Here is a 23,586-nt window from a genome sequence, read left to right as displayed (position 1 = left end):
CTCCCCAACAGACCTGGTCTTCACCTGATGACGGCTGCTTGCGTTGTGGCCGAAACGTCGTGAGAATTATTTTATTATGTTTTATTTGTATTATTTTATTATTTCCATTCTACGTGACTTTACCGAAAGAACCAAGAAGATGAATCCCTGCAGTCACCAAAGCTTTAAATCGAAACATATAAACCAAGTCAAGTTGTAACGCGCCGTCGCCGCACTGCGTCCGCTCGCTGTCGTAGAGGCAGAGAGAGAGAGAGAGAGAACGACTCGGAGGTGCGAGCAGGAACTGCAGACAAGCAGGGAGGCAGCCACGCGATGAGCCGGCACCAACGATGGCCCAAGCTCTGCGGTCCTCTACGTACGAAGATGTTAGCGGCCGATTAATGAGCGTTTTAAGCATGTTAGTTTAACACCTAGGCTTTTGTGACTAATATCACTTTCATGATTTGATGCTTTCGTCACTGCAAGGATTCATATTCTTAGGTTTTTTCGGTAAAGTCACGTAGGTAAAAAATACAATTTATTAATAAAAAATAAAATAAAAATCACGACGTTTCGGAGGCAACACAAGCTTCCGTCTTCAGGTGGATTTTACCTACGTGACTTTACCGAAAAAAATCAAAGTATATAATTTTTATGATGGCTTTTGCGTTACATTGCGTAAGTTTAAATGTGTCGTAACCCTCCACCACCCGACACAGCCAGCAGGGTTTGTCACGTAAACACCGGTGGACTGAAGTAGTAACTAATTTTCTCGTTGATAACGTGACTAACCTTACTGGCTGTGTCAGGTGGTGGAGGGTTACGACACATTTATACTTACAGCGATCTAACCCAAAACCTTTATGATGAATTACGCATGTTAATTGCACGTTTGGAATCAACATGCGTTTAGAGTATTTGGCTGCTATAAATTTCCGCATGGTATGCCACCTCGAGTGAGCTATCATTTGTGGCCAACTGGCTTCTGAAAATTAGCTAAGTAGCTCATTGGGCCTTACCTGGTGAAAAAAAAGAGTTTAAGAATAGGGGAGGGTGGGTGGGGATTGGAGGGGGAGTGGGCACTGGACGTTTGTAAAAAAGTGCTCTACAGCTCACCGGATTCCTCCAGTATAAATCAATTAATATTCTGAATCCTTCCTCGCGAGTGAACACGAGGAGGGAGAGCACGGAACATTCCCAGTTGTGCTCCCTGTGGACTTTACCCAGCATGGGTGTTGGTGGCTTGAAGGGGGTGTAGATTACATTGGTGGGATGCTCACTTTTTTTTATCAAAACCAGAAGGCGTTTTCAACTGTTCACCTCCCCCAGATGATTCCATGAATGGCCACGGGATTTTGCAATGACGAGGTCGCCGGGTTCGATTTCTCAGCGCGGCAGCTTCAACAATGGGGCAAGTTTCTTCACCCCTGAGGCAGTATCGATCACCGCAGCATGCATGCTGAACTCATTTCCCACCGTGCGTAGCCAACCGTACTAATCGGAGGTGTGGCGGATGTGGGTGGGGTACAACAAACTAAACAGTCAATCGGCAGTTCGCGTGTGGTGGGGTAAAGTGTAAGTTAATCACAACTCTTCGAAGAGATCTGGCCAGCATGGAAGAGTAGGCCAAGTACCCTCCTCTTAATGAAGACCCTTCTGCCAGCATTGGCGCGAGCAAGTCACTGCAGGGCCGCTCCTTTTTCCCTTGCACTCTGCCCACGAGCGGAGTTGAGCAGTGCTCCTCACTCTTTCGAACAGGGAGATACTTCCGCCCTGACATTTTGACTTAACGATTATTTTCTCGAAATCAATACACATTAGGTTGATTCAGCAATGGAAATAGCAGCCGCACGTGCCAAGGTTGTGGGCTTTGTTGTCGTGATCTTTTCACATTGGCTGCTGCTGTCATCACGTTGATCCATGCTGCTGACACCAGGCATTCTCTGCGTTTAATTGATTTTTTAATTAATGAACTAATTTGTGAAAACAAATGCGTATAATATAATAATTTAACCTCGATCAGGAATCGATAGATCTCGAGTTCAAAATCGTCATCGGGGTCAACTCGTACCATCATCTCTCCATGGTTGATAAACCGAGTACCGCATTGCAGAAGTTACCACTCGATGTCCTCGAGAGGAATTTGCCCCCTGCAAATAGAAACAAGGAATTCCCACCACTGACAGTGGTCAACCCTTTGGAGGGACTGGCTCATGCCATGGGAATGTGGAATTCCACCTCTCGCGTACCACTGGCAATGGATTGGAAAACATTTGAGCGGAGTCACACTGACTTTTCACTGTCGTTCACGTCAATAAAAAGTATTAAACTGGTACTTGGTAACCTCATTGGGAGTTGGCCAAGCATCGCAATATAGGACAACAGTTATTGCGCTGCTTTCTGGCTGGCCTTCCCAAGTTTAGAGTATTTGGCTGCGATGAATTCCCACGTGATAAGCCACTTCGTTGAAGTGCCATTTGTGGTCAGGTCGATTCTGAAAAAGAAGCTAATATCTCAGTGGGTTTTATCTGGTAAAATAAAATAATTTCGTTGTATTTGTATGTGCTTGTGATTTGCTGACCTTTCCTATACTTTGCACTCCGATCGTGTTTTTGTATCGTGTTGTTGTTGTTGTAACGTTCTGACCCGCCCCTACTGGACAGCTGTGGAAGAGCTTTATAGCTCATCAGATTCCTCCAGTATAAATACATATTCAGATTTTGTCTGTGTGTGGTTTCCCGCACCTCTGAATCGTTCTCTCTGTGGGAGTGAACTGAAACTATGCGTGTTATGAAGTAAAAATGATGAATGTGATTACACACCAAAAAATAGTTTCATTATAGCATTACCGTCGGTTTCAAATGTTCGCTTCTTGTTTGAATACCAGTGCATGGGGAGAGGGTACCCGGAATGTTCTGGCAAAACAGGGTAAGCAAGTTGAATTTTTTTAATACGGAAACGAAATAATTGTAAATCACGTGCCTTCATATGTAAGGGATAGCAGTCGTATGTTATTCTTTAACCGAAATTGATTGCTAATCCAGAATTCATCTTCTCAATCATTGGAAGGATTTGATCAACCATTTCGGGTCTTAATTGATTGTGTTCACGCCTACGGTGACTTTCAGACCACATTCCATTCTCTTCCTCTCCCCCCTCCTCTTTTCCGAACATAGATGGACTCGTCCATCTGACCAACTGCCAAATCGCTGTCCGTGGTGCTGACGTTAAGAAAAAAACTGCCACTTTCTTTTTTCTAAATTTCTTGCCGTGGTTTTCACACCTGATGATGATTGCTTGTGTTGCAATCGGGACATCGTGAGAATTGTATTGTTTTATATTTTATTATTTTATTGTTTTATATTTTATTATTTTATTGTTTCCCTTCTACGTGACTTTAGCGAAAGAACCAATAATATGGTAGGCATTTAATTGAAGGACATTTTTGTCAAGCAACTTGCCGGAAATGAGCTATTGTAGATCTCATGAGGTGAACAGGATTAATCATAATAATTAAAATGGATAATGTGCCTCCCATCATAAGATCACAATGCATGAAAATCAGGAAACAATAACAGAACCAGGGCAACCGACCAAACTTAAGAGGGAGGGTCAATTTAAAGAGATGGGTTTTCAAAGCACACTTGAAGACAGGGTGCTTCAAAAAAATGTGAACACTTCTGAGAATTTGCAAAAATACCACAAAAATGTGCCCCCGGGCTCTGGAGACCACCTGGAGAAGATTCCAGGCGTGTGTCGACAATGATGGTGAACAAGAGGAAACTCTTTGACTTTTTGAAGCTATTAACATACATTTGTTATCGTATTACAGTGTATTATCCGTTCTTTTTACATTAAAAACGATAGTCCCATATAAGTCTTCACATTTTTTTGAATAACCCTCTATATCTACCGACTCCGATTGGCTGATTCCGAGTGGCAAGGCGTTCCACAGTTTGGTTGCCACGATGAGGGCAACACGTTTCGCAGGGTGGTGGAGGGCAGGCCACCGGCACGGGCAGTGGAGTGGTAACCCAGGTTTTTTTTTTCCGGAGACCAAGGGCAAGATGACCTCTCGCTCGACGGCGGAGGCGGCGATGTTAATAATGAGCACGTGATCGACTCGAGAGCAAGACCTTGTGGGGATTCGGATGTCAACTGCGGCTACAGTTGGGGCACGAGGCAGCAAGGAAGGACGCAGAAGGCCAAGAGCTGCGACACATTTTAGCCGCGATGACCTCTTGACCTTGGCCATAACCTGAATGGAACTTGCATTTGGAAAAACTCATTACACAAAGCCATTACTTTTAACCGCCCCCGATCGCCGCCGTTCTCTGACATTGTGCTGCTGCTGTGTGTGGGCGTGCGCGCGTAAAATAGCCAGCAGCCTGCAGTGTATGTGTGTGTGGGGGGGGGGGGGGCAGTGATGGGGGGGGGGGGTGATGGTACACGGGAGCACGGGGCTGGCTACGTGCCAGCCCCCTGGAAGCGTGGCACGAGCGTGGGCGATTGGCGGAGATGATGGATGACGTGGGGGTTTGTATTATACAATTTAATAATAATTGCAACGCGCGTGTGTGTGTTGTGTTTGAAATGTGAGGGGCGAGTGGTAGCATAGTGGCGAGTGCTGCGAACCTGCAACAGCTGAGTTCGAGTCCGAGTCCTGGCTAACGTCAGCGGTTATTGCCGGAACGAGTCACGGGCTCGTTCCGACAATAACGTTGACTCAGCTTTGAATGGGTACCTGGTGCGGTGTGTAGACATCGCCACTGGGGAGACAAAGGGTGGTCGGGTGTGCTAGCTACCACACGACCACCTCGTGTGCCGTGCTGGCCTCAATGGGTTCTCGCAAACATAACTTGTTCCAATAATCTGTTAAAGGGTATATGGGGGGTCTTTGTTTTTTTACATGCGTGTGTGTGTGGGGCATATGCATGTTTTATATATATATATCAATAATAATTATTGTATTTTTTTTATGAAGGAAAGCCATAATCAGCCTCAAGACATTCACGTTGATGTTTGGCAAATGTCGTGCACGCATACATTTACAGTGATATCGCAAATAATAATAATGATTATACAATGTTGCACAGGCCTTTGTTAATCCACTGCTGAATGAATTGATCCTCATTGTGATGGCGACACCATACTTCACCACGCTGGTCAGCGCAGACGTTTTTTTTAAGTGGGGGGCGAAAGAACTGGTTCAGATATGACTCACCACTGTTCTCCTGGTTTAGTAAATCATACGCATCTATATGTGCACGTAGATATGTGGCCCATACTGACAGACGAATGCCCCTGGTTCACCCTTTCTAAATTACACTTTCATCCTGGATCTATAGAGTTCTCACCTCCTTGTACATGAACAGTGTCGCGGATAGTATAAGGAAACATTGATGAGATTTAAAGTTATTATTTTAATATATTTACATTATTTTTCAAAGTATACATGTTGCTTGTCTCGTAACTGTGATTCTTAAACATGTTTCTTGTGATTTAGACACTTACTCTGTGCTGTTCTTGAGTTGCCTGGGTAAAAAGTGGGAAAAGTTTTGCCCAATCCTGTGACAGATTGCTCAAACAACCAAATGAGCAAACACAACTTTAACAGTTTCGATTTAAAGCTTTCGTGACTGCAGGGATTCATCTTCTTGGTTATTTCGGTAAAGTCACGTAGAATGGAAATAATAAAATAATGAAAATATTATTATATCATATTATTTTATTATATTATTTTATTATGTTTTATTTTTATTATTTTATTATTTCCATTCTATGTGACTTTACCGAAAGAACCAAGAACTTTAAGAGGGCCGTCTGTTGTTGGCCACTTGGCATTGTGGACATTTGGGCCCTGTGCTCAGGCTTTGTCTGCTGCTGACGAATCCACCCGTTTGCCGTTTCAGGCGCCGAGGAGAAGCGAGAGACGGAAGGAGTTCGGGCGAATCTGCGCGGCCATGGGCAGCTGAATTCTTCGAGTCATAGAGAGCCAAGGGACAGCCACCATCTCCTAACACGACGGAAAGGGGCCACTTCCACAGCCATCGAGGCAGAAGCCACGTCACCGCTCACATCAAGAAATACACAGCTGCGCATTCGTCAAGTCGGGCCGTCGAAAGTCATAAAAATCAAGTTTTTGTTTGCTATGAGTATTTTATTTCGGTGCTGCATGGACAACGGACGTTTTTTTGAACGAGTGCTGTACACGTCTCAACAACGACGACTATAGGACTGCTAACTGATAATAAATTGAATTTCTGCCTTGGCCAATAAGAATTTCAGAAATAATAGATTATAGTGTCCGTAAGAAAATAAGATAGAAAAACAAGTAAATCCAAAAAATTTGAAACGAGTAAAATCTTAAACAGCGGCTGTTGTTCGGTCGAACGAAACAGGCAAACAAAAATTGCGTTTACCGTCTGTTCAGTTCAACTGGCGTTAACATCCAGGACGTATGCAATCGTTGGCGAAAAAATTATAATTAAAAGCTGACATTGCCGTAGAACTGGCCGCTCTCACCACAAGCCTCCGCTAAGGCCAGCCGCCCAAGCATGGGAGAAATGGCCAACAGCACGGCCAACGTCGGACATGGGCCGAAGGGCGCAGGGCCGTCCGGAGGCAGCCCGGAGAGCGACTTTGGCCTCTCCGTGGATGAACTCAGGGCCCTCATGGAACTACGGGGGCCGGAAGCGATCACCATGGTGCAGGAGGTGTACGGGGGCAAGGAGGGAGTCTGCCTGCGACTGCACACGTCGCCCAATGACGGTGAGCGCCGTCGCTTTCCAGCGCTGTTGTCCATCCTACATACGTGCCCAAATAGTGTCAGTTTCCTTCTCATCACTGGCCACATCATCAAGTCTTCTTTTGGGTGCAACCTTTTTGTCTGTACTTCTACATCGCTCACTCTTTTGGGTCCAGCTTAGAGTTGCAGCAGCATCCTTCCGCAGCTATACAGACGGCGCACGCCGGGCAAAGGGAACACGAGGCACCTCGCGAGCAACAAAGCCGAGGAGCCAGGGGCCTTGGGGGATAGGGACCGGCAAAAGGTGACTGGGCTCACTGCTCTACTCCTCTCGTAGGGGGGGGGGGGGAGGCAACGATCAGGAGTGTGGTATTACAAATAAACAATTGAATGGCCATCGAACAAAGATGGTCACACCGCATCGCGCGAGCACGCTTCCGTGGCCGTCTGGAACGTTCTCCCTTCCGATATTAGTAAGCCACTGGGAGCTATGCACTTTTAAACCTGGATTGAAAACTAATTTCTTTGGAACTACTTTTAATGCTTAGTTTGTTGTCCTTCCCCGGCGCCTCCAATTAGCACGGTTGGCTACGTACGGTGCGAAAAAAGTTCAACATACGTACACGCACACACAAGGGGAGGGGGAGAGGAGGGGGACATGGGTGAGTAGTTAATTGGCGTGTGGCTTCTGAGAGTTCCACTCATAACTCAATGTAAGTAACTTGGTGAAATAAAACAAATTGTTTAATAAATAGTTATAAGTGTCCGTGCGGGGATAAACTGTGATGGTGTCCTGGAAAAAAAGTGAGAACCCACATCGCACACGAACGCAGGGAACAATACGTAACGCGTTACAATTTACAGCCCCTCTCTCAATCCACAGTTGGATGCAGGCCTCCCCACACACACACACACCACATGGGCCGTAGGGGTTATTTGACCATACATCACCATGCTGGTCACTGTGGGTGCATGAACGCGGGAGCATAGAAAGTACAGTACAACATTGGATTTTGCTACGCTGTCCCCGTAGCAGCCTATAGCACCTGTTATGTTTGGTGTTCGCACACATCTCGGCTCAACACTGATCAGCTTTTCAGATCTGCCACCATCGTACACAATCTGTGTCATTTGGTCTTAGTCACGGGAAGGTGTATTCAAATGTAATGGATTGATGTTCAAGTGAATGTTAAGGCAGCAGTCAACTTCACTTGTAACCGAGTCAGTGGGGGTATTCCGCATTTCTATGGAGGAAGCCGGTCTCTTCATAGATTGACAACTGTTAATTTCCCGCAAAGTGGAGTTTGTTTTATATTACCCAGAGGGATGATGATGATGATAGAATGATGGAGATGAATTGTCCCCAGACCACGACTTGAACTTACAACCTATCAAGCACAAATTGAGAGCTCTAATCACAGCGCTACCCAGCTACGTTTATGACATCCAAATGATTATTTGCCATCTAATTAAACATATTTTAAAAAGTCAAGGCACCCACACACAAGTAAGTGGGAGGCAGTGCTCATCTGCCCTCGTGGTCCAAAACCAGCTACTGGAAATTCCACGTTCCTGTGGCGGGAAGAAATCCCTCTCCCGGAGAGCCGGGTTTGATTCCTGTCCATGACGCAAACCCTTCACCATCGGCACTCACGCTTCTGTACCTGGCTTCGTCCTGACCTAAGTCGACTCAGCCTAAAATGAATGCATATCACAGTGTGTAACATGAACTTCAGCACCTGGGAGACACCACGCCCGGTCACACGTGTGCTGCTGTGGCCTTATTAGGCCCTCGCCAAATGCCACTTGTTTAAAGAGTGGTCATGGAAAGGCAGGTAAGGAGACAGATTTGATTATTCAGAAGCACACGGACCTGATCACTCGAGCAGGTGAAATGCCTTGAGAACGTTCATATAATTCGGTAATATTTACACCGAGTATCATATTCTACGCGCAACAGATGACATATGACTCAGAAAATGCCCAGTTTGACATGTTTAAGAGAACGCCTAAAATGAACGCTATATATTTATGAGAACAATTTAGCAAAATCAGATTTAAAAAAATGTCAAGGTGTAATGTAAATGGGTGGCACGGGAGCAATGGAATTTTGTAATTTTACAATATTCAGCAAAATCGGATAAATTCTGCATAATTTTACGACTGTTTTATTCAAATTGAGATCTAATTTATGCGCATATATTTGCATGCTAAAAACACTCCCTACGAACACAAAGACAAAATATGCCCCGCGTAGCCTCAGATTATACGAATACATATTGTTAGCGAGCACCTATTAAGGCTGGCAAGGCAACCTGCCATTGTCTCCCAAGTCCTGACACCATTTCACTGCAATTATAATCATGATTTGAATTTGCAAGGCACATTTCATCCACAGATCCCAATGTGCCATGAATAGAAATCATTAAATGAAACACAGCCAGGGCAAATGGCCAGAACTGTGGGGTGAAGGCCAATTTAAAGAGGTGAGGTTTCAAGATTTAAATACCTCCAGTGACTCTAATCGCCTGATTAGCAAAAGGCATAAACGATACATTGTCTGGGAGCTGCACTGGCAACGGTTCAATCACCCCAAGGGCAGAGCCTCGACCTTGGTGTCCTTAGAGGAAGGCGAATCTTAAGATCTCAGGGACCTCGTTGGAGAATATACATGGATCGGTTCCAGGACATATTGTAGGGCTGACCCATCAAGAGCCCCCAACAGCAGGAACTTACAGTCCACTCGCAGACCTGCCCGGTTTTTTTTCAAGTTTCATTTATTTGGTATAGCCCTGTGAGCCATGCGGCTCTTAAGTCGGGTGCAACCGCGACAAACAAAATATGAACACAGAACATGTTAAAGTGACGACGCACAACAGAAACATCCTGGAATAAACCAGCAAATATTACAAAAAGTATTAAGACGCTGTGTGCAAAAATCTCAATGTGGTGCAAGTCAACAATAAAAAAAACCATACGACAATTTAGATGAACCATATGTTTTCGAATCACCAAAATAAAGCTATAAAAACAATATAACAATAGTAATCATAGGAAGTGTGATTCAAATGTAATGATTAACGATATACATAACACATACGACCAAACTTGCAGCCATAGCTGGCAGCATGGCAATCCCAGTGTATGATGTGTGAGTGAGTGCAGAGACAGCAGAGAATGTGGGGGCCCGCTTGCCGCTCTAGCCAGCTGCGTATCTAACCGGCTCCTCGTTTGGAATTCCTGCGCGGATTTGCGTTGCACCGTGCAGTCATTTAGTCCTCAGATGAACATCGGGAAGGCCCGGCCTGGGTTCTAAGAGACTATTTACACATTTTACAACAAACAAAGACAAATATTCTGGTATAGCCTGCAACAGACTGTTGGGGCAAGTGTTGTGAGCGAACACCTATGAAAGCTGCAACGGCACGCGAGGAGGTGGGTGACCAGCACCACGCACGGCCGCCTTTGTCTCCCTAGTGGCGATATTTACGCGTCGCACCAGGTACTCATTTTAGGTTGAGTCGACCTAGGAGAAGTCGAGAACCGATTCCGAAAATCGTCATTGGTGTTGGCCGTGAGCGGGAATCCAGCTCGGGTCGCTGGGTTCGTAGCGCAGCGCGCTAACCGTTGCACTACCGCTCCCCGCAATTTGCACACACACAACGTATTTTTTTCCATTTTTGCCATATCCTGTCTCTATCATGTGGACACGTGCTGTTAGCGAACACTTATTCAGGCCAGAACGGTACATGAGGGAGTGATGTGGTCAAAACCACACCCGGTCACCGTTGGCTCTTCAATGCTGATAGTTGCACACTTGCGCCAGTTACTCATTTAAGGCTGAGTCTACCTAAGAGTGGCCCAAGACTGGTTTAGATTTTACTCGTCTGTAATATTAGCCATGGCCGGCAATCGAAGTCGAGTTCACCGGGTTCATAACACAGTGTACCAAACACTGTGTGACTGCCACACACACACACATATCAGTATACAAGAGATCAGCGGCTTAATATTATAAGATTACACCGATCACAATGTTTGTCGTGTGGGCTTACCGACCCCGTCATGGTAATGTGGAATTTCCTCCATTGGCTACTCTCTTTTAGCGCAGAGAATCTCTTTGGCCCCGGGACCTCGTCTGCCGTGAATTTTCTCGTTGCATCCAAAAGCGCAAAGCGCGCCACCAATTTTTTTTTTACTACAAATGTTTTAAGGATCAAACCCTCTCGGAACACGTCACTTAAAAACTGTCACGCACGGCACGGCGCCGTTTGATCGCGCAACGGGAAGGATCGCGGCGACGTGCAGATTAGCAGAAAGAAAGAAATGAATTAAAAACCCCAATCTCAACTCGTTTCAACTCGAAGACGATGCCTCTTCGAATTAACGGCGCTCTGTAAAATATCAGCGAGTCGCAATTTCACGCCTTGCCAACATCCAGCTTCTTGATGAGCCACTCTCTGCGGGCGGGGTTGGGTGGGTTTTTGTGTAGATATAGTATCTCTATATATGCAGGGTGGCCCAAAAGTCAGGACACGGAGGGTTCTGATATTTCTTTGAACAAATGCATATGGTTATTTAATTTCTCTTCTTGGTTCTTTCGGTAAAGTCACGTAGAAGGGAAATAATAAAATAATAAAAATAAAACATAATAAAGTAAAATAATATATTATGTTATTTTATTATATAATTGTATGATGTTTTATTTGATTATTTTATTATTTCCCTTCTACGTGGCTTTAAAACATACTAAAATTATATATTATTTGATTTTATTATATTATTTTATTATGTTTTATTATTATTTTATTATTTCCCTTCTACGTGACTTTACCGAAAGAACCAAGAAGATGAATCCCTGCAGTCACGAAAGCATTAAATCGAAAGTTATTTAAATTATTTGAACAAATGCATATGTTATTTAATTTATCTTAACAAATGCTCAAGCGTACCTCCATTAACAGTCATTCGTGATGCACGAAATCTTTCTTTGAAATCAATTCGGGACTTTTTTGTCGTTTAAGGATTGCAAAGATGTAATCCTCGAACGTTCATCAGTTCAGTTTCGTCTTGAGTCTTTCAGAATTTTCGGTCGAGTTTTGTAAACGATGGATTTTTGGGCTACCCCCCCCCCCTCTGCCCCTACAGAAAAATAGTAGATTATTAATAAGTATGAACAGAAAAAATATGAACTTAAAGAAAGAGCAAACCATAATAGAGGCTTTTGGGTTAGATTGCGTAAATATAAATAAACCCGCCACCACTCGACACAGCTAATTAGTAAGGTTTGTCACGTAAACAAAACGTGTCACATCGTTACTAGTTCAGCACACCGGTTGTGTGTTGGAGAGTAAACCCACATCATCTACAATTGACAAACCTTTCTAATTGGCTGTGGTGAGTTTAACGTCACGTTTATATTTACGTGATCTACCCTAAAAAACCTCTCTTATGGATAGCATTGGTCGAGAAAGCCCACGTGTTAAACAGATTAAACAATGTAAAAGTTTTAATGTCAGCGTTAAAACAGATGAAAATATCCCATGCGTCCTCACCTTCGGGCCACCCAGATATCGCCCTGTACTTCATGACGAGGATGGCGATGCCTTTGCGGCTTTGTGTTCACAACGTAACGTTCACGCTTGCACGGCTGTCCGTACCGCGGTCGTCCGTCTGTCCGTCCGTCGCTGCCTCCGGCGTAATCATCCGTGGGTGGATTCGCCCGGTTGCGGATTTTAACTATGCTTGCGGAAAGAAAATGAAACAAAACCCAGTGTGCATCGTGAAGATTGAATTATGTAGCTGCTCCTCACTCATCGGGATAGGTCGCTTGGTGGTCAGGTGACCTGACCATGTGTGTGTGTGTCGGCACGTGAACCGATACATTTTGAGCAGCGCCGGAAACGGGCGACGTTTTCTACGACTTTGCCCCCAAAAGACGGTTTCACCGCATCGCGCGCTCTCGGATGCGCTTCGGCACACGTCTGGACCGCTCTTCCTTCCCGATATTGGGAAGCCACTGGAGCTATTCACTTTTAAATCATCTCAATTGACAACTCGCTTCTTTATGACTGCTTTCTGTGGTTAAGTGCGTTGTCCTTTTCCGTTAATGGGGACGGGGCAAGAGGTATCGGAAATTCCACCACGGGATAAACGATACAATTAAGTCAACAAGTTTGTCGAGAAAATTGTGGCCTTGAAAGTTAGAAAATTTAGTAAGTGGCGTTTCGGACAACGGCCCTTCTCTATAGCACATGACTAGAGATGCCAGAGAGAGAAATAGTTGCAGGACTGCGCCTCCGATTAGCACGGTTGGCCACGTAGGGTGTGAAAGAAGTTCAACACACGTACGTGACAGAATGCTTTTGTAGCCAAACTTTGCTGCGTTTTTCATTATCCAGGCCACCGCTCCGACGGTTACCCCGGTAAAAGTTCACTGCACAGCACTCGATAGCAACCGTGCCAAAAGCATAGGGCTGCCGCTGCTGATGACCCTGGGTTCTATTCCAGGTTACAGCCACCAGCGATTAAACAGAATGATCACGTGCAGCGAGTTCATGGTCTCAGCCCGGTCACCAGTGACTGTGCACAACAGCTTCATGTCAAATTTTGCCTCCGAGACTGACATGTTTTGCTTTCGCTTTGATTGGCACGCGGCAACCACGCAAGGGCATGAGTTGGTGTGCCCCGAGTGTAGATGCATTTGCCATTCAAGCGATTTCGGGAGGCGTTAGCAAACCCATCATAAGGCAGGCGCAGCGTGCACCTGTGGGTGGTGTGGGTAGCACCACGCCCGGCCGCCTTCAGCTACTCATTTGAGGCCGAGTCGCCCCAGGGGAGGCCCAGAAACCCTTCAGACATTTGCCCATGTCGTTGGTGCCTGGGGCGGGAATTGAACTCGGGTCCCTTCAGGTTCGTAGCACAGCGGGCTGACCGCTGCGCTCCCCGCTGCCCCACTAGTGAGGCATTACAGCCGCACGGCGCACACTTGCAAAGTGAGAATCGAGTGGCGACCGGCGGAAACTTGTCCTTGGACGTCCTCGAAGAGTTTTGATACCGGGATTCTTTGGGGGGTTTGTTTTGTTGCTGCGTCTGTTAAGAGAGATGGGTTCCCGCGATAGCGTTCAGGATCTAATTCGACCGAGAAACAAAAGAACCCATATCTGTTTAAATGAACCCCGCAGTTCTCTTGAGGACAAGCACCCAGGTGCTTAAATTTTTAAACGATACATCCTTTATACATGAGTACCCTCTACGTGACCACGGTAGTTGCAAGTGCTGAGGTGTGTGTGTGTGTGAACGTGCGTATGTGTAGTGGGGTGGGAAGGTGGGTGGTAGTGCTTTGGTTAGGGCACTGCACTATGAACTCAGCAAACTTAGTTCAATTCCTTAGCCACGGCTAGCTTCAGTGGGAACTATCAGAACTGGCTATGGGGAGGCTTTCATCCAGCAGAAGATTAACTATGGCTGGTAAACTAAAACTAAACTATTTTTATTATTTTACCGGGTAAGGCTGTACATCTCTTTTTCAGACGCGACCTGGCTATCACAAATGAGAGCTCAACGAAATGTCTAGCAGCCAAATACCAAAAAACGCGTGACGTTGATCCTAAATGTGGCGGGAAAAACCGGCGGACCCGGAGCAAAATCGGGGAGAACACACGAAATCCAGTATACAGGCGTCAGGGCCGGGATCGAATCCACAACTTTCTGTACATCAGGCGTCATCCATGAAGCTGCTGCTGCTGATGATGATGAACAGCATTTGCGCATGAATTAAATATCGGCTGCTATCAAACTGCAATGAAATGCGTTTTTTTTCGACTTGCCACATTCGCCATTAGTGCTGCCCGGTTAGAGGAGAATATACAATGGGGCGATATTGCATGCGAAGGGCCCTTCAGTGTAGATGGTGGAGAGATTGACATTTCAGATAAAACAAATTTGACCACCCTGCTCACTCACGCCACATACGGCTCTCTAGCCGACACGTTCGAAATAATAAGCCGTAGCTTCAGGAAATATAGCCCTTCCTTCCGGGGCACAATTTTCCTTTTGTATCTCAACGACCGTCGCAAATGCAATTGTGAACATTCAGGTCTCCTCTTGGAAGGAGATAGGACACACTCGGATGGTCCTTCCACGTTATTAACTGGAAGACGACGCGTTTAATGGGCCTCATATTAAACATTAGTGCACAGAAAAATAATGGCCACCATGTATATTTGTGGTTTTTTATTCACTGCATTTGGCAAATTTTCGAGTACTTACAGTACAACCAACAAGAAATTGCCACATGCCAATCAAACACAAACCAAAACATTTAAGTCTCAGAGCAGTCATTGGAACCCGGTTTAATCACAGGGGGCTGAAACCTGGATTTGAACCCAGGATCATCGGCCGTGGCAGCCCGGAGCTTTGTACGATGGGGCTATCGAGTGCCCTGCAGTGAACTTCTCCGCCGGGGTAACCGTAGGAGCGGTGGCCTGGATAATGAGAAACGTCGCGAAGTTGGGCGACAAAACATGCTGTCGCTGCGGAGAGCGTACGTACGTATGTTGAACTTCTTTCGTACCGTACGTAGCCAACCGTGCTAATCGGATGTGTGGGAGAAGGACAACAAACTAAACACAATGAGCAGTTCTGAAGAAGTGCATTTTCAATCTGGATGATGCAAAAGTGCATAGCTCCCAATGGCTTCCTAATATTCGAAGGAAGAGCGTTCCAGAAGGCCGCAGAAGCGCGTATAAAAGCGTGCGACGCTGTGGCCGTCTTTGTTCGACGGCCAGCCAAACGGCACTGCGAGCGTGACCGGAGTTTGCGTCGCGGTCGATGCTCCTTGAGATGAACGAGATTTGAAGCTTTCGTGACTGCAAGGATTCATACTCTTAGTATTTTTCGGTAAAGTCACATAGGTATTTTTTTTTATTAATAAAAGTAATAATATAAATAAAATAAAATAATAAATCACGACGTTTCGGAGGCAACACAAGTCTCCGTCATCAGGTGGGACCGTCACAGCTAGATTAATACAGTAAATCTAGCTGTGACGGTCCCACCTGATGACGGAGACTAGTGTTGGCTCCGAAACGTCGTGGTTTATTATTTGATTTTATTTCTATTATTACTTTTATTTTTTACCTACGTGACTTTACCGAAAAAACCTAAGAGTATGAGGTCAGCGAGGCATCGTGGTTCATTTGTGGCGAGTGCTTTTGCATGCAGTGAGCGCGGCTTGTGTCTGAATGTGACAGAAACCTCGATGTCAGGGTGCGTTGGGGAAAGTACAGCTCGCGAAAAGGCCACTTCAAGGGATGAATTAATGAACTTCGCATTCATATTTCGTGCTGCCCATCGCACAACGAAACGTTCTGGGAGCGAAAATCCACCCGCCTATTGGCAGCTGTCTCTGTGCGGCAAAAAAAAATGTGACTCGGCACCTGACTCACGACGCGCATTCATTTGCCAGGAGGGGGGAGAGGTCATTGCGACCAAAGTTGCTGGTTCGCGACGGCGAATATCGAGACGGTCCAAATCACAAAGCGATGCAGAGGATGGTAGGTGGTGTGGAGGCTGAGAGGTTAGGGACAACGAAATAAGTAATATTTTTTAAAAACTTTTTTTTAAACACGCTTTAATGAAATGTACCCTACTAGTAATGGAATAACTCCGCGACTCCAGGAAGTGGCCCCGAAGCTTGCCATAACGTAAGGGACCGTGGTGATTTACGGCCAACGTCAGTTGAGCGTGGACAATTAGACCCAAGGCGAAACATAACATATAAAAAATATTGTTTAAAAATATTTTTTTTTATGGTAGAATATAGTATTGTCATCAGTATGACATAAGTATACCAAGTTTGCAGTCGATGCCACATTGGGAAGTGGGTTAAAATTGAGTTACACGATTTGAGGATACGACAACAACAACAGAGACAGAGTGAGTTAATAGAAAGCGTGTAAAAGGAAGGCAGATGATGCCGTCAGTGACGTAAGCGTGTGGGGTTGAGGGCGACGTAAATCCGGACGTGGTATTAATTAAGCGACGACGTATTTGCGAAACGGCGTTAAAGGGGGAGACTGTAATTATTTCTTGTCCAAATTTGAAACTGCGTTGATTTTGTTTTAGTTCAGAATCGGAATCTTTATCCATACCGGAGGAATCTGATGACCTGTGAAGCACTTTTTCACAGATGTCCAGCAGGGGACGGTGTTAACAAGTGAGTTATGGGGAGTGGAACTTCAAGAATCTTGGATGAATCCCATGCGGAACAGGAGGAGAACATACACAGGCGTTACCGCTCTGCCACTCTGCTAGCCTGTTCTGTAATATCATCCTGCGTGATGCACCGACACTGTGATATATTGCTGCAGGATTTGTGAAAAAAAAAACACAAACGCATGGCCTGGTAGTCTAAAACCGCATTTCCCACACCGACTGAGGTATTGACCCCCTGCCCACTTCCAGGGCCTGGCTCAAGACCTACCCGTCTTCCTCTGCATCTAATTGTCTCCTCTCGATAAATAATAACAACGCCTTATATTCCCAGGATACCCACGCGGCAATGTTTCGTACGGCATATTGAGATGTGGTCGCATTTCGATGCTGTATAAATCAAAATATTGTCCCGTGAACATGAATTCTTGTGAGGATTACTCAGTCCACATCATTCATCATTTTCGTGCATGTAACCTTTACTTCAAAAGGCCCATTTATAAACCTTCAACTTCATGTTGTTTGATATGACCAAGTCAAATCATATACTCGTTCACATGAACTATACATTTGTTTAAATTCTATTTCGGATTTATTTTTAAAATGCAAACCGACGGCGTTCAGTGAGGAAGATGATGAAAGCGCGTGGTACAGTGACCGTCGTTGTCAGTGGCAATGATAGGGGCGCTATGCACGTGTGACTTCTTTCACACCGTACGTAGCCAACCATGCTCATCGGTGGTGCGGATTGGAGGTGGTTGGGGGGGTTGACTCAGCCCATCGTCCCCCTGTGGTTGATCAAACAAGTACCACTTTGCGGGGAAGTCGAGAGCTGTCGTCTTGTGGATTGACTCGCCCTCTCCATGTGAATGTGGAATGTCCATCACCGGCTCAGGGCAGTGAACGGGAGATGAACACCGCCTCAACCCTCCTTTGATCAGTAACATCTTGTTGGCGCAGCGATGCTCCTGCTCGGCTGCCCGAGTCTCACCAGCGCTGCCCCTGACGATAACAACTTACAAAACACATATTTTAGGCAGAGTTGACCCAGTGGAGGAACACAGCAGGTTCAGCTTCCAATTGCCACTTGTATTTATTTTTGCATGGCCAGCAGTTGAACCTCGCCTGCTAAGGGCGCAATGGCGCCCACTGTGACGCTGCCCCCCCCCCCTCCCCAGGTCACGTGCATGCACAAACAAACCGCAACTCAAATCTTGACTTAAAGCCTTCGTGACTGCAGGAATTCATATTAATTGGGTCTTTCGGTAAAGTCACGTAGGTAGGTTCAAAGAAAACCGATCTAGGTGACTTCACCGATAGATCGGTTCAAAGAAAACCTATCTACGTGACTTTACCGAAAGACCCAACGAATATGAACCGCAGCACACAACCTCGTCAAGGAACTGAACGCATCATCGCGCGAAATAGGGTCATCTTCCTCGTAGCAGCAGTAGCAGCAGCAGCGGATGTTGGCTGGCCGTCGAACAAAAGACTGGGGGGGTCACCGCGTCGCGCGCTTTCAGATGCGCTTTTTGCGGCCCTCTGGACACGCTCTTAGGAAGTCACTGGGTGCTGTGCACTTTTAAATCACCAAGCTTGAAAACTCATTTATTTCTCACTGTTTTGTGTGTGTGTTTAGTTTGTTGTCCTACCCCCATCTCCCCGCACCTCCGACGAGCACGGTGGGCTACGTACGGTGCGAAAGAAGTTCGATACAAAAAATATCCCCCGTATAGCCTTAACAGACTGTAGGGACAAGTGCTGTTAGCGAGCACCTATTAAGGCCGGCACGGCACACGAGGGGGTGGGTGGCCAACATCACGCCCGGCCGCCTTTGTCTCCCTTGTGGCGATGTTTACACATCGCACAAGGCACTCATTTGAGGTTGAGTCGACCTACGGGAGGGCCAGGACCGGTTCAGATAATCGTCACCGGTATCGGCTGTGAGCGGGAATCGAACACCGGGTCGCCGGGTTCGTAGCGCAGCGCACTAACCGCTACACCACCGCTCCCCACCACGTACAAGCACACATGCACTCACACGTGTGGGGGACACGCTCTGCTTTTTGTAAAGGAAACGCGTGAACAAAACGTCGAGTTCCGTCGAGGCTTAACGCGGCGGAGAGCACGCAGCTCGCAAGATGCACCTCGTGTGAACCGATTGTGTCGGGAATATGAACGTAAATTTAATTTTATTAACGCATTCACGACGGAGCCATTCCTCCCTCGAGCTCATTCCCGGAGGCACTGTGACGGTCACGTGGCCAGTGGACTGATTTTTTAATCCTTTATATTAAGTTCACTCGCTTGCTTGCTTGCGCGCTTACGACCGTGCAAATCTTTCGGTCGTTTTTTAACCCACTTCCCGTGATCCAATCGAGCTGACATTTTCCACACAGACTCGTTGTGCGTGACAATTTATTTTCGTGAATTTTTTTTTCCTAAATTTTACACATTTTAGGAAAACATTTTTTATATTTAATTACCAATTGCTTAATGGTGGCAGGCAATCATCTGACCCATAGGTGGCAGCCATTTCAAGCCAGAGGACGAGAGGACTCTAGCCGCCACGCATATAAAGGATTTATAGTGAAAAACTTTGTTTTTACGGGTTAAATTTTTCTCTGTCTTTCTCGCACCCTTCAACAGGGGTCACTGCATTGCTCTAAACACGACTTCGACTCCCTTTGTTCTCATCCTCCACGTACATCCAATTCCAAACCGCAACCCACCCTTCGTCGATCGACGCCCGCGGTTTTAAAACGTAAATAAAGAGTGGACGCCGGAATTCCGCGTTACCAGCCAACAAACAAAAACATCGTCTGCCACGTGCGACACAAGATTCATTCGTTAAATTTACTTTATCGAAGAATCGCCTAAGAGGGCATCGCAATGCTTTGCAGTATAATTTAAACTAATGTGGTCCTCCCTATGAATTCAAGACGCGTATAAAAAAAGGATTTTTAAAAAAGGTCATACTCGAAGAAAAGCTGAAAGGCAAAAATTAATACTCGTAGGTTTTTTCGGTAAAGTCACGTAGATAAAAAATAAATAATAGAAATAGAAAAATTTAGCTGTGACGGTCCCACCTGATGATGGACACTTATGTTGCCTCCGAAACGTCGTGATTTTTATTTCTATTATTTATTTTTTTACCTACGTGACTTTACCGAAAAAACCTAAGAGTATGAATCCTTGCAGTCACGAAAGCTTCAAATCTAGAAACAAAAATGAGTCTTGCAGTGTTCTCTGAAATGTTTGATGCTTGGAGGCAATCTGAGGGCTGGCAGAAGGGAGTTTCAAATCTTAGGCGCCACACAAAATGACGCACGGGTGCCTTAAAGTTACACCGATATGGAGAAGAACGGTATTTTTTGCGGGGTGCGCTTGAAACCGCAAGTGTGCGGGAAAATGTAATTTCACCTAAAAAAAACGTGTTTATTTAATCCTGTTATATTACATTTTCTTTTAGATTATGAAATACATTCCTCGCCCTGTAAGTTTTAATGAGCAGATCTCATACAAACACTGCTAGAGTTATGTCGTGGTTAGAGCGACTGGCTTACAGTTGGAGTTTGAATCCTGAATGGGTGGAGGGAGGGGGGGGGGTCATCTTAGCTCATCACCACTCTGAGGCTGGTAAAATCACTACCATTTAAGGGCTTGACAATCAACGCTGGCCCCGTTCCTTGGAAATGTGGAATTTTCATGAGAAGCCACTCAAGTCCGGGCCACCCAATTGCTTGTTTGAGCGAATATTATGTGACTTGAAACATTGGCCCAGGACACGTTCCTAGAAGATTTAATGTATTGCTTCGGGAAGCTCTTGGTAATAAGACATTCAATTACGATTTATAGAGGCGCTATTCGACACAAAATGTTTATCTTTTCCAAGTCATGAGTTTTCTCGCTAATTTGAAGTTCCAACTTTGTTGTTGTTACAATTTCGTTGACATAAACGCTTGTGAAAAGAAGTATACTCCATACGGTGTACACGCGTATTTATACAAATTTATATCAAAAGCACAAAAATTAAATTCAGGACATTTGCGAACTTGCAACCAATCCAGAGTTTCTGACAGCAATGAGGCGGTTAACAGGACTGGATCGTGACACCAAAGGAAAGCTCTACTCTTTTGAATTATAGAGCATCTATTTCTACTGGGCAGAAACATCTAGTTTTTTTTAGCTGATGGAACAAAGAGTTGGAAGATATTTTTTAGCGAGCTCAAAATTTTATCTTAACTATTTTAAAGCGAGATACGTCTGTTGGAGGGTATGCCGGTCTCCTCAATTACGAGGATTCACCATCCTCATCAACCCAGCCAATGCCATTGTACATATTTAGGATTTGGCGATCAAAACGTGAGTGTCATAAATATAGAATAATAATCAAGCAGGAAACGTTTGCAACTACCGTATGCTCTGGATTATAACGTATTACGTATTCCTGCCCACACCTCCGCCGTGTGTATTTTAAAACAACATTATTATTTTTAAACAACATTCATTTTGTGCATCCTATACTCCGGCAGGTGCTTGTGTCTAATTTTATTGACACCGGGCACAAGTTGGACTGCGTCTCACCTTTCGTAGCTCCGTCTTAGAACGCAGAGAAGTCGGGAGTTGTCCAATTTGCTGGCAGTCAAATGCTGCATGTTTCATTGTAAACCAGTTTATGCTAAAATTTCGATTTAAAGCTTTCGTGACTGCAGGGATTCATCTTCTTGGTTCTTTCGGTAAAGTCACGTAGAAGGGAAGACAGCGTCTGAATGATTCAGACGCTGTCTCCCCGACAGACCTGGTCTTGATACAGACGCTGTCTCCCCGACAGACCTGGTCTTCACCTGAGGACGGCTGCTTGCGTTGTGGCCGAAACGTCGTGAGAATTATTTTATTATGTTTTATTTGTATTCTTTTATTACTTCCCTTCTACGTGACTTTACCGAAAGAACCAAGAAGACAGTTTATGCGTTTTTAATGTGCTGGTTTTGATGTGCTCGTTTAAACCTAGAGCTGATCTTAATACGCCGAGCGCTTTCAATTAAAATGGTTGTAAAAGAGGCCATTGATTGATTGATTGGTGTTAATGATTGAGAGAGATATACCGATAGAAAAAATAATCCAGCCCCATTCGCCCGGTGATGTGATGAATTGTCACGACCTGAGGTCAAATTCCATTCCAGAATCAATATTTTTCTTGCGACAATGCGGTGAATGTAGCGGCCTCTAGTGGCTGAAGGGTGGGATCACGTGAACTCATTATGCAAAACAATTCAATTGATAAAAATAACCAAGAATTCTCGCATCAAATTTGATACATGTATTTACATCGTTAGGCCAGTATCATACACCCCTGTTACGCCCCCCACCCACCACCATCACAAATGATAAATGGTACGTTCCATATCTGTGCACAGGCATACGCTAGCAATGATAGCAGACCAATCCAATCTTTTCTGAAGGGGGGGGGGCAGCTGGTAGGAAGGTTTTGATTGTCCCAGCGAGCTATTCGTGAAATACGTTTACAAGGCTATCGAGAAGGGGCCGTAATAAAAAGAAAAAACCTCCGGCTTGTTTATGGGTTCATTTCACAGGTCTTGCTTTTTTTTTCCTCTTCCAAAGTCCCCCCCTCCACCAACGCCCTGGGCTGCATTTCCAATGAATAATACAAACAAAATAGATTACAATTACATCCACGGGGACGCCTCGCGCTCAGGCTCGAATCGCGAGCGAGTGACGACGCGTGGTGACACCCGCAGTGGCATCCCAGCACCGCCCGACTCGGAGGTGGTGTCCCAGTTGCGGCTCGGGCCACCGTGGGCGTGGCCGGCTGACCGGGCGCGCTTGCCAGCTCGTTGCAGAGGTTCGAGCCCAGCGGCCACCCTGGTCATTAGGGCGGGTTTGTGTTTTTCATCGTAACAAAAAAAAGTACACGCGCACTGTGCCAGCTACGCACTGGCCGTTAAAGATCACGTGGCGTCATTCTATGAAGAGTAGCCCCCCCCCCCATAGAGTAGCCCCCCCATAGAGTAGCCCCCCATAGAGACCCCCCCCCCCACCCAGCATCAGGCTAGAGCACCCCCCCGTTTCACGCTTGGCGGCCGCCCCCCATCCCAGCGCTGCCGCGGGCTGAACCCTTGGCCACGTTTCTTGGGATGCCATCAGATGGGGCGCGTGATCCGATCAAAGGGTTTTAGGAAGAAAAAAAATCCTTCCATAATCGTGATGGTGATGATGATGATAAACAAGCACGTGATATGAATTCGAACTGTATCGTAATGAAATGTTTATTTCATTTATTTGTTTTACTAATTTGTTGGCTGCGTGTTGGGGGATGGGCGCAGATCTCGCCGTGCATTGGTGAACATTACAAATGCAATGATTTCGGCTGGAGCCTGAATTGGTTCAAATTTGTCCCTAATTTTAATTAAAACGTTGAAATTGCGTGTACGTTTTGTTCATTAGTTTCGTTTGCAATCGTGTCAGCTACTACGGGAGGCAGCTTGCCACGGTGCATTGCGCACGGAAGGAGGAGATGTCATTTTATTGCGCGCGTGCGTTTTGGTAATTGCCAAACCGCGATCATCATCATCAGCAACAGCAGGAGCAGCAGCAGCAGGAGCAATAAAATAATCATCCTG

The 23,586-nt window shown here is 45.6% G+C and overlaps 1 protein-coding gene across 4 annotated transcripts in view; it reads left to right on the top strand.

The window, feature by feature from the left end:
- LOC144946125 (plasma membrane calcium-transporting ATPase 2-like) overlaps positions 1-23,586 on the top strand; it is a 182,091-nt gene that overhangs the window by 62,113 nt on the left and 96,392 nt on the right. For all 4 annotated transcript variants that reach the window (XM_078874889.1, XM_078874886.1, XM_078874888.1 and 1 more), the window contains exon 2: positions 5,892-6,750. In XM_078874889.1, the coding sequence (XP_078731015.1) occupies positions 6,537-6,750 (214 nt within the window). In that variant the 5' untranslated portion in view covers positions 5,892-6,536. The remainder of the gene's footprint in view (positions 1-5,891; positions 6,751-23,586) is intronic.

Source organism: Lampetra fluviatilis, chromosome 40, assembly GCF_964198595.1.
Source record: "Lampetra fluviatilis chromosome 40, kcLamFluv1.1, whole genome shotgun sequence".
NCBI classification, from domain to species: domain Eukaryota; kingdom Metazoa; phylum Chordata; class Hyperoartia; order Petromyzontiformes; family Petromyzontidae; genus Lampetra; species Lampetra fluviatilis.
The sequence above is the reverse complement of the archived record's forward strand: the minus strand, read 5'-3'. Positions and strand labels throughout refer to the sequence as shown.